A 12,667-nucleotide genomic window follows, 5' to 3' on the forward strand; every position below is an offset into this window, starting at 1 on the left:
GGACTAGAACTGGACTAGAACTGAACTAGAACTGAACTAGAACTGAACTAGAACAGAACTAGAACAGAACTAGAACTGAACTAGAACTGAACTAGAACTGAACTAGAACTGAACTAGAACTGAATTAGAACTGAACTAGAACTGAACTAGAACTGAATTAGAACTGAACTAGAACTGAACTAGAACTGAACTAGAACTGAACTAGAACTGAACTGAACTAGAACTGAACTAGAACTAGAACTGAACTAGAACTGAACTGAACTAGAAATGAACTAGAACTGAACTAGAACTAGAACTGAACTAGAACTGAACTGAACTAGAAATGAACTAGAACTGAACTAGAACTGAACTAGAACTGAACTAGAACTAAACTAGAACTGAACTAGAACTGAACTAGAACTGAACTAGAACTGAACTAGAACTGGACTAGAACTGGACTAGAACTGAACTAGAACTGAACTAGAACTAAACTAGAACTGAACTAGAACTGAACTAGAACTGAACTAGAACTGGACTAGAACTAGAACTGAACTAGAACTGAACTAGAACTGGAACTGAACTAGAACTGAACTAGAACTGGACTAGAACTGGACTAGAACTGAACTGAATTTACTTGCTTAAAAGGAAATGGAGTTCGAGGAAGATAACCTAAAGAATCCAAACCTATTCGACACAAAGACAGCTAAATTTAACAACTGAACTAGAACTGAACTAGAACTAAACTAGAACTGAACCAGAACTGAACTAGAACTGAACTAGAACTGAACTAGGACTGAACTAGAACTGAACTAGAACTGAACTAGAACTGAACTAGAACTGAACTAGAACTGAACTAGAACTGAACTAGAACTGAACTAGAACTGAACTAGAACTGAACTAGAACTGAACTAGAACTGAACTAGAACTGAACTAGAACTGAACTAGAACTAAACTAGAACTGAACTAGAACTGAACTAGAACTGAACTAGAACTGGACTAGAACTGAACTAGAACTGAACAAGAACAGAACTAGAACAGAACTAGAACTGAACTAGAACTAGAACTGAACTAGAACTGAACTAGAACTGAACTAGAACTGAACTAGAACTGAACTAGAACTGAATTAGAACTGAACTAGAACTGAACTAGAACTGAACTAGAACTGAACTAGAACTGAACTAGAACTGAACTAGAACTGAACTAGAACTGAACTAGAACTGAACTAGAACTGAACTAGAACTAGAACTGAACTAGAACTGAACTAGAACTGAACTGGAACTGAACTAGAACTGAACTAGAACTGAACTAGAACTGAACTAGAAATGAATTAGAACTGAACTAGAACTAGAACTGAACTAGAGCTGAACTAGATCTGAACTAGAACTGAACTGGAACTGAACTGGAACTGAACTAGAACTGAACTAGAACTGAACTAGAACTAGAACTGAACTAGAACTGAACTAGAACTGAACTAGAGCTGAACTAGAGCTGAACTAGAACTGAACTAGAACTGAACTAGAACTGAACTAGAATGACAGCAGAACGGAACTGTCCTCAGAATGAGCAAGTCCGAAGTGACTAGAAGAGCGAATTAACAGCTTAATTACAATTGGAACCACAACCGCTGCAGACATACATTTCATACATTTTGTATGGAAAGCAAAATATCGTCTTGTGGTTGGCGATATTGTGGTTGAGATAGATTCTATTCTACTTTTATTGCGCTCTCTAGCGATCCTCTCATTGTTCTCTTATTTTTTTATGTTGTAGCGTTGCCATATGTTCATAATATTTTGCTAAAAATCATGCAAAATTGCAAAAACAGGGTTATATAATGCGCATTTTTCTCCATATTTTATTATTAATGGAAGATATTGAATGAAATAAATATAAATTAAAATAAGAAAACATATTATATTTGTTCCCGTATTTTGTTGTGAATAATTTTTTAATCATTCCTATTTATTTCTTCAAAAATAATTTTAATTTAAAAGAAAAACATCATTTTGCATTGATTTTTTGTGGTGTCTGTCGACAGTCGCTTAATTTTAATTCGTCGCTCGCTCTTTCTGTGTGGTTTGTCGACAGCGGTTCCAATTGTAATTAAGCTGTAAGACGAAAGTAAAACTTGTAAAGAACACTTTCTTCTCATTGCCAGGATCTCGCCGAAAACACATCCAAATATCTTGGGAACGATATTATTGCGAACATAACATCCCTCACGAACATTATTTAGGAAAAATTTTAGGAATTACGTTTAGGAAACTGAGTTTCTAAACATCAGACTATATACGGGCAGGACGTTCTTTGACAATTGGATCTCTACACTAGAACGAATAGATATCAAATCTATTGACAAATGATTTTTTCTTAGGAAAAACACTTTCAATAAACCTTGTCGGAACATTGAAGTACTGACAGAAGGCAGAAACTCATTGTTAAGGTGTTAGTTGGTATAAAAGCCATAGGAAATCCATTGCCCATAAAGATGGACTTTCGACTTTATTATGTTGAGACCTTTGAGAAATTTCGCCTGTAGCAAAATATATAGAAGATCTTCTATGTGATCGCTCAAACATTAATCAACTTACAGTTAATCTCAAAAATAAGTATACAGAAATACTGACAATTGGTTTTATTTAAAAAAGGATATTATTTTTTAAAAATCAAAAAAGTAACATATTTATTTATTAAAAACAATTATGATAATTATTATTCACTACATTTTTCCGGGTTATTTTGGTTACTTGAGTTCTCATTTAAGGTGTAGTTAAATAGGTACAAAATTTACGTCACAAAAGTAAGTATACAGATAATTTCAATATGTATTTGGCTTAATGATATTAACAAAATTCATGACAATTTTACCTGTTTGAATGTAATTATTTTATAATAATATATTCTTTACACTATAACATGGAAAAAATTCACTTTTTGTTCCGAAAAATTGAAATTTTTGGTAATTGATCTGAATATTATTTATAGGAGCATTTTTGCCTATTTAAAAACATTAAACCCCCGGAGTTTTGGATCGGGTATTCAATAATATCCCTCGTTTGTTCATTATGATGCATTGGAAGACGATATTTTAACTTTTAAATTAATTGTTTCTTTACAATAATTACAATCCATTGCGGAACATTGCCGTTTTTAACATAGTATAGCGTTCATATTCGATATTTAACGGCGATTTCCTAAAATTTATATCTTAAAATGCGATATTAATAATACTTGCACTAGTATCCATTAATTAAAACAAGTTTTTTGGTTCCAATCATCCATTACACACTCCTAAATACTACCAATAATCGTCAAATGGTGACCATGTCAATAACTTACACTACATATCGGTTCTGAAATTGATTATTGTCCAAAATAGTAAGATTTTTATATTAAATCAGGCTCAATTGGTGGTATGGATACGAATTGAACAATTTTGAACACGGATACATCTTAATTTGTTGCTAGAACAAATAAAATGTCCGATCCATAAAACATGCTTATTGTATCGAGTATATCAAGATATGATTGGTAGCATTATTGTATGCTTTGGAAATCGGAGTATTTAGAAAACCTGTTTAAATTAAAGAAAATATATAGAATTATCCAAATTTTAAAGTTTATGTTGTAAGTCTTAAGAAATCGGAGTTAAATTTCGGGTTTTTAAGAACGTACTGTGTTCAAAATGTCCAAATCCATGCATATAACATTAATTTAGAAATAACAACTCTTTTCAAAAGTTAAAAATTCTATTTCCAATGCATCATTTGGAGGGTTCAATGACCACTAAAGAGAAAAAAAATCATAGAAATGAGAAAAAACTGTTCTACTAATTAATTCCGGAGCCAATCGGACCAAATTTCAAGATTTCGGAACTAAAAGTAGATTTTTTCCAAGTTATTGTGTAAAAAATATTTTATTAAAAAGTAATTATATTAATACAAGTAAAATTTTCATAAATTTTGTTAATATCATTAAACCAAATATATACTGAAATGATCTGTATACTTACTTTTGTGACGTAAATTTTGCACCTTTTTAACTTTAGCTTAAATGAGAACTCAAAGAACCAAAATATGAAGAAAAAAAGTAGTGAATAATAATTATCATAATTGTTTTTAATAAATAAATGTGTTACTTTCTTGTTTTTTTAAAAAATAATATGTTTTTTTTTTTAAATAAAACCAATCTGTACCATTTCTGTATACTTATTTTTGTGATTAACTGTATATGTCCTTCCATGATCTACGTGCTTTCATGTTGGTGGTCACTTCAGATCACTTTGTGAAAGATTGATCTCTGACTGAACATTTAAAACGTTCATTCAGAATATTGAATATTATGATTTTAAACTTTGATGATTTCTAGCCAAATTTAATATAATATTTTTTTATGGAAATTAATCTAATAGAAAGATAATTCTCTTTTTTAAACGTAAAATTTTTTTTTCGAAAATCAACACCTCAAAGACACAGTTTGATACATATAGATTCAAAATAGTAAACAATGTATGTATTTTAACCTTGTTATCTTATTACAAATGATAATGATGTTGATGATGATATTACACAAGTGCTACAGATTCCAATCAGTGCAAAAGTCTAAAAATTAACAAAACAAGATAATTATTTTCACGACATTCTTCTATAAAAAAACCCACTGTTTTCTAGTTAGCAATTGAAAAATAAACTAAACTAAACTAAAATAGAGACTAAATTGACTAAAATACAATACAATACATATGTAAGTAAGTAAGTACGCGATGAAGAAATCATCCGCATTTAAGACAAAACAAATATTGAACATTTTCAAAACCAGATCTTATGCGAATGCGTTTTGAGAGCACCGGCAGCGGCCAACATTCTGTTGTATACGTAACGTAACACACTAGCAGTAGTTGTTATAATTTGTTTGTTTTTCGTATCTGTTGGTTTTTAAGACCATTTTTGACCGATTAAACTAAAAACTTTTCGGACAAAAAAAAAAAAGAAGAAAAAACACATTGACCGTTTAAAGTACAGACGAAGCGTTATTGTAGTTGTTGGATTGTGATTGAGTATGTTTTCATCGTTTTTGTGACTACTATTGTTGTTTTATGAATGTAACATTTTGTTGCATGAAGTTTTGGTGGATGGCAACTTATGGCAGGCAGAGCATGGCTGCTGGCACATTCCATGGTATATAAAAGTCGAGACTTCTTAGAGAATGTATCTCAAACCAAAGTTAGATTTTTGCTAGCAAGCAACAAATTCTTGTAATAAAGAAACGATCCTCTACTTAGATCAAATTTATAAATATTTTTTTATATATATATATATTATATATATTTTGTAATTAAATACAAATACAAAAGACAACACATCAAAATGTTTGCTAAGGTAAGGATTAGAGCCGTTATTAAGTGATAATAACTATTTAAATGTTAATATAACTCATGTGCCGCTTGCAGGTAGTACTATTAGTCAGTGTATCCTTGTCTATGACCATGGCGGCGCCCGGTATTTATGGCGGTTATGGTGGTCATGGCGGTATTGCCTTAGCAGCCGCACCTGCAGTGTCCTATGCTGCCCCAGCTGTTTCCTATGCTGCACCAGCCATCTCTTATGCAGCACCCGCTAAAGTTGTGGCTGCAGCACCCGCCATTGTTGCCGCTCCCAAAGTGGTAGCTGCTGCTCCAGCTATTGTTAAGGCTGTTGAGCCAGAACCTTTCGATCCCAATCCCAAATATAGTTTTTCATATGGTGTATCTGATCATTCTACTGGTGATTCAAAATCGGCCGAAGAACATTTGGAAAATGGTGTCATCCATGGCAGTTACTCACTGACTGAAGCTGATGGTTCTATACGTAAGGTAAGTGAACTAATTAGGGGCAAATCTAAAGGGTTCTTAACGCGTTGACTTCTTCAATTGATCTCATTAAACGTGTGGGCAAATCCGAAGGGTTCTTAACGCGTTCATTACTTCACGTGATCTTATTAAACGTGTGTCCCATGCATTTGAGAAAACTAGGGAGCTGTTGATATTAACACTTTGTCTTCTTCAACTGATATCATCAAACGTAATGCTAGTGTTTCCCAATAATAAGGAATTAGTCCTTGGTCCATCAAATTATAATATTTTTGATCACGTTATCTGATTTCATACCTTCTAAATCATTCATTTTCAATTCATATTTCGGTCAAAAGTGGACTCCGAGAAAAAGTATGTGAAAAAATTATTAAAACTTTTCCCAAAAATCCATAATGGACTTTCATAAAACTAGCGAAAGATCTGAAGGTTTAGCGTCTTTGACTTCTTCAACTGATCCAGTTGATAGTTGATATGAGAAACCAGGGAGTTGTTGATGTTAACACTCTGATATCATCGAAGATCCTGTCGTAATTTTTCAAATATAAGCAGTGACTCCTTAAAAACTTATACACACTTTCCTAGTTGAAACTTATCCTGGGTCCAACATATTATTATTTTTTTGATTACATTATTATCTGTTCGAAATCATACATTTTCAACTATCATTTAGGTCCACGAAAAAAATAAGTGACAAAAGATCAAAAGGTCCAACGTTACAGAATTTCAAAAGCCATTAAACAGTATATAGAAGACTTGAACATTGAAAGAAAATCAGAATCATAAAGAAAACAAAGGTCTAGTAGATCTTTAGGAGAAGTCGAACAACTGTTACGAAAATTAACAAAGACTTTCATTAGAAAAGCAGCTCGCTAAGTTAAATTTTCGGATGTTTTTAGGCGTAGATCTAAAGTTAATGCTCAGTTGAAGTCGTATAAAGTTTAGAAAAATTCCAAATCGTAATTCGGTAAAGAACTTGAAACCAAAAAGAAAAACGACTGGAAAATCTGAGGTCAAATTTTATAAAAAATTCACTTGTTGTGTGATAAATAATGAAACTTTTGTACTGGGGGACTATTCACAACATCCGGGTCAAAGTATAATTCAAGATTAACACCGAATAGTGGTTTAGAAACTTTTAATTGTGGAAATAATTCGGTAACTCTGGACCTATTGATATATCGCAATGAAATTTTAGCTGAGTTGTTTTCGATTTGATGGACAGTTGTAGATGATAGTGGGCGGGATGGGGGCATGGTAAATAGCGTCACAGTATAATTTGGAACACTTTTTTCCCGCTTTAGAAATTTCTCATTTTTTTTTTTTTTTCAAAAAAATGAGAAAACTGGTAACGGTGTTATTTGTTCCGATATCTTTATCTGATCAAATTTTGCATTAATTAAAGTTTAATTAAAATTTCTTAATTCCTTCAGGTCACCTACACTGCCGATAAAATCAATGGTTTCAATGCGGTGGTTGAAAAATCCGGTCAAGCCATCATTGCTAAACCAGTAGCTGTAGCCGCTGCAGTACCCGTTGCCAAAGTAGCCTATGCTGCACCAGCCGTAACCAAGGTAGCTTATGCTGCACCAGCTGTAGCTAAAGTAGCTTATGCTGCTGCTCCAGCCTACTATGGTGGTTATCATCACTAAATAAACTATCAAGCATGGAAACATAACCGCCACCACCATCAATCAACTACCATATATCATTGAGTCATAAAAAAAATCTAGTGACAATTTCGTTAAAAATCAACTCATAAAATGACCACTAAGCTATCGTTATTTGGACTTGTGATCTTGTAAATCTGCTCTTTTATTATAAAAGTATTATTAATTATTTTTTCCAACAATTAATAATACCTAATAATGTTATTAACTTATTGTTTTAGTTTTAATCATATCTATTCATATTCACCACCATATATACTTCGGTTATATACTGACTCACTCAAACGCTCTCAATCTTAAAACTCACTCACTCTCTCTTTCACTCACTCAACTGTCATTCGCTTCTCTTTAAAGAAAATAGTATTTAAAACTTCATATTTTTTGTTAAGTTATAAGACATTGATTGTCTTATGATTTTTGTTTTTGTAATATATATATTTTTATTTTTGTTGTTTATTATTAATTTTTGATTCTTTCTGCTCATTTTGTTATTGTAAATTTATTTTTTTTTAATTTGTTGTAAATAATCCATTATTAATCTTATGCTATTGTCATCTTTTGTGTTGGTGTCAATAGTCAGTTTTTTTTTGTTAAAAAAATAATATTTTATAGAATGTAAGTGACACGAATTTTTCTCGTAGAAGAATCGTGTTAATAACTTTTTAAAAAAAACATATGTAAAAACTATAAAAGAATGTAGAGGAAGAAGAAGAAGAACGAAATGAGAAATTATCGTGTGCATTTACTGAATAAAGAATTCAGTACAAAAATAAAATATGAAAATATGAGTTTTTATTAAATAATTATCATCAGGACTGCATTAGAAATTAAGTGAACTCCTGCCATAAACATAAATGGTTCTTGGTCAAGATCGCATAAAGAGATGAAAGATCATCTACTATCCTTAGAAATTTCTTGATTTAAAAAGCTTAAACTTTTCCATTGCTCAACTTTAATAGTCCAAAGCATTCTCTAACCCAAAAGAACTTGTACTCAAATTGAAGTGTTAATCGGTATTGATCAACTATTAGACCTTTGGAGAAGTTAGCTCTTTAGCCTTTAGAAACGACATTCAACAAAGTTCTAGAGAGGCTGACCACGCATACAAATGTCAATTCTTTGATCAATATTTTCAATAAGTTTTTTGCAGTTTTTAGGCTGTAATCGATTCGATTGGCTCTGTATATATTCTATCTTTAACATAGTCCCACAAAAATAATCAACTGGTATGACTAGCATGATCGGGAAGGTCCCCCTCCAGATGGTTTCCTAACAATTACTTTTGCATTTTCAGAATACCAAATGCGTACATTTAGCTTGTTAAGGTCGGGCAGCTTTAATTCTTGCATCAGTTGAACTTTATAAGGCTTTAAAGCTAAATCGTTTTGCAAAATTCACTATGCTGTTGTTATGGATAATCCCAATTGCTGAGAGCATTGAGGAATTGATAAATTCGGATGTTCTTCAGCACTACAACTCACAGATGCGATGTTTTCCCTCGAACAATCCGGTCTTTACTGGTCCAGAAGTTTTGTGAAGAGTTTTTAATCTGCTCTAAATGGCATAAAGTCTCTCTGACAGATATTTTAATATTCGGGTCCTGTAACAATATTAGCTAAATACTTTCATGAGAGTTGTAATTGATCGCTGCAATTTGAGAACACATGCTAAACAAGAGAGAGAGATAGAAAATTGTTTTATGTTGATCTTGCTGACCTTTCTACTAAACGCATTTATAGATAATATGGGTGTGTTTGCGAAACCATGCATGCCGGCAAGAAGTTGTTGTAACTCTCGTGAGATATAGCACTTGATGAAACTGACTAATTCAAGAGCAATTTTAAGACTATCTCTTATTGCACATCTGCTGTGGCAATTCAAAGCTCTGCACATGTTCAGAGCTTTTCAAATTACAAAGTGATATTGTCATGTGGAATTCTCTACAATTTACACATTTAATATCTCTTTAGAAGATTGAAGTTATGATCAGATTTACATTGAAAGGCCAGAAACGAAAACATAAATATCGTCTACTTAATCAAAACACTATCTTCCAGGTGGAAGTTCGTGATATAACACCAACAAAGGTTAACATACAGACACCACTCGGGAACAATCAGCAAGCAAAATAGCCTGCAAGAGAATCACTTACTGAAACTTGAAATAATGAAAGGGGCCTATGGGGTACCCAACGATAAAAGGAAGAAATCCTCTTCATAATAACTAAATTTGGTTTTAATATAAGTGGACACATGTGATTACGAACACAAATATACTAAATTAGACGAACGGATTCGAACGAATGTACAGCTGGTGGAGTTAACAGTCAAACGATATTAAATCCAAATATCTTGGTTGTTATTCCAGATTCAGCATCTCTTAGGATCACTGATTGACATTTCTAAGAAACTAAATAAAACAAGTAAGAATTTATAGTCGGGCATGGCCGACCATATGATACCCTACACCAGTGGTTATATTACAAATTTTGTTGTGTTGGATAAGGTCAAATGAGGCCCGATCATTACGAAAATCGGCAGTATCATTAAGACTTATATAAAACAAAGTTTTGGAGTGAACATTTAAGATATTTATGAGCTCAAAAGCCCTATTCGGGGGGTACGGTTGGATGGGGGCTATACGAAATAATGGACCGATTGAACCATTTTCAATAGGCTTCGTCCTTAAAGAGTATGTGCCAAATTTCATCTAATTATCTTGAAAATTGCGACCTGTAGAGTGCGCACAAGGTTTACATGGACACACAGACGGACGGACATAGCTAAATCGATTGGTATACTGTAAGGTGGATGTAGGACCAATATTTTTAGGTGTTATAACCGTCAGCACAAATACATAATACCCTTCCCACTATAGTGGTGTAGGGTATAGAAATGTAAATCTAACTATCCCTTGAAGCAAAATCCAGCAGTTCGGTCGGACAGTCCCGAACTACCTATTTAACCTACCACTTAGGGTTACTCCTAGCCACCGTCTGCCCAGGTGACTAGTTATTTTAACATGTACTTGTCCTACCTGAAAGTCAATCGTCACCGCATTGATTACGTAGAGACAGACAAAAAACTTAAGTTTGTGTCGACCCTCTCGCTTACAAAGGGGACACTAAAGTCACGAGTACTTTCACCCTCGTTTATAAATAGTGCATCCGTTACGAAAGACGAATTAGAGCCAACCAGGTGGTTAGACGCCAGTAGAAATCACAGTCTTTTTTGGAAGCATTGACTCTTTGTCGAACTTCTGGTAAGAGATAACTCACATAAGTAAGAGTATTTTTATAGATCTTCGAGGTAATCAGCTTTGAGAGGCTACACGATCAATTCGAAACATCTCGTTATGATATCTCCAATAGTTGCAGAGATGGTGGTTTCTAAAACACTATGTATTGGACAAAATTCAAAAGTTAAACTTTTATCCCCCTCCTGACGACTTAACTACAATCAAATCATAATTATTTAAAACCTCTTAATTACCATTTTAACTATAAAGTATACATTAAGTTCCACAAATTGCATAAAATTATTATTTTACTAAAATCATTTTTTTTTTTTTAATAACCAATTGCAATATTTTGAAATTTATCAATCATATTAAAATCATCTTAATTCAAAACACGTTTAATCGAAAGAAAACAAAAAATCCAAATCCAAAAAAAGTAGTAGCACAAGCAATTAAATAATATTAAACTAACTAGTGCTACTCATATAACGGTGTCAGTAGTAAGCAAACTAATGAGTAATAGTAGCAGCAACATATCATAATAATAGAAAAAATACTAAGCATATAAACAGGCATCAACATGTCAGTTATGTCTGTAAAAAAACAAACTGATGATTAATGTGGTGATAAAAAGACGCTTCATAAATTAAAATGTCTACTAGAAAGACGAATTACAACGATTAAAATAAAACTGACAACTAATGACGTCACTTATGACTTGTTAACGAAACGGTTTTGAAACGGTTATTGTTAAAATATTTTACAAATAAGGAATATTTTTACTTTTAATTTATAGTTAACGAAAGCTTTGTATGCCATTGTAACAAGGTTGCATTTTTTAATGTTTTCTTGTTTTTTCATTTGGCACGTTTTCTATGGTAATCTAAAAATTTTTAATTTATTTATTATTATTATTATTTTTGTTCCAAGTCATGGGTGTAGCGTTCCCGTTTATGGCAAAAAGTGGGACTTGATTATATAATAAACAATTTTGTTTTTACTCAAATATTTTTTTTTTTTAAATTATTGGGTTTATTGGAACTTACAAATTTGGCAAGTCTTTCGTTTTGCATTGCAATCCATATTGGTTTTGGAAGGTATATTTGGGAAATTACAAAAAATTTCATGAATATTGTTTGAGTGACAATTATTTTCTTTAAAAAGCTTGTTAATTTTAACGAAAATCATCAGTCAATTACTTTAATTACAGTGTTAAACACTTAAAGTTTTTTTTTTTTACAAACCAATCAACAAAAATTTTCTATATATAAAAAATGGCTTTCCTTAAGGTGAGTTTTCGAAAGGATTACAAAAAAAAATTAAGAAAAATATTCAAAACAAGTGATGGTCGGTTCAATTTGCCAGAATTTAAAATATTTACAAATATTTTCGAAAAGTGTTTAAATTTTGAATCATAACGTGAAAGTATTAATAATATTGTGATCACAAATTAATCTTAATATTGTCTTCCAAGACGCCGATTGTCTTATGCACTAATCTACTCTGAACATTATCTTTCAAGCTCAAGCTCATATCATGAAGAATCACAAACGATGTGGTCTCTTAAAGATCATTGCTCGACAACTTCAATCTTTGAATATATTATTCTGATCGACTCCCCAGAAGAGAGTATCTTCCAAGTTATTAAACATATTTGTTGGAACCTCATCTAACTTAGATCAAGAAGATCGTCATTGTTTTTGAATATCAAAATCAGAAAAACATTTTACTCCCCAGAAGAGAGTATCTTCCAAGTTATTATCATTGTTGGAACCTCATCAAGAAGATCAAAAAGATTAAGAAGCTATGTGATCTATCATAGAACTTGAGCAATGCTATATTCAAAGATTAAAGAGCAACATTAATCTTTGAATATATTCTTCTGATCATTCATTATTTTCTTCTGATCGTCATTATTTTTGAAACTCTTTAT

At 32.1% G+C, this 12,667-nt stretch overlaps 1 protein-coding gene across 1 annotated transcript; it reads left to right on the forward strand.

Annotated features, from left to right (window-relative positions):
- The first annotated feature begins 5,398 nt into the window (after nt 1–5,398).
- On the forward strand, nt 5,399–8,169 carry LOC119612955 (cuticle protein 7). The gene is made up of 2 exons (XM_037968851.1): nt 5,399–5,830; nt 7,261–8,169. Exons 1-2 carry the CDS (start codon nt 5,414–5,416, stop codon nt 7,477–7,479), a joined length of 636 nt encoding a protein of 211 aa, XP_037824779.1. The 5' UTR covers nt 5,399–5,413; the 3' UTR covers nt 7,480–8,169.
- The last annotated feature ends 4,498 nt before the right edge of the window (nt 8,170–12,667 follow it).

The sequence above is a fragment of the Lucilia sericata genome, unplaced genomic scaffold (genome assembly GCF_015586225.1).
Source record: "Lucilia sericata isolate MDLA Ls3-8-SP2 unplaced genomic scaffold, ASM1558622v1 Contig001890F_arrow, whole genome shotgun sequence".
Taxonomy (NCBI): Eukaryota; Metazoa; Arthropoda; class Insecta; order Diptera; family Calliphoridae; genus Lucilia; species Lucilia sericata.

What these genes read in the sequence shown, in the direction of transcription:
- LOC119612955 (XM_037968851.1), top strand. Translation starts at nt 5,414, where the DNA reads ATGTGCCGCTTGCAGGTAGTACTATTAGTCAGTGTATCCTTGTCTATG. An exon ending in CTGATGGTTCTATACGTAAG is followed by an intron (nt 5,831 to 7,260) that starts GTAAGTGAACTA and finishes TAATTCCTTCAG; the next exon opens with GTCACCTACACTGCCGATAA.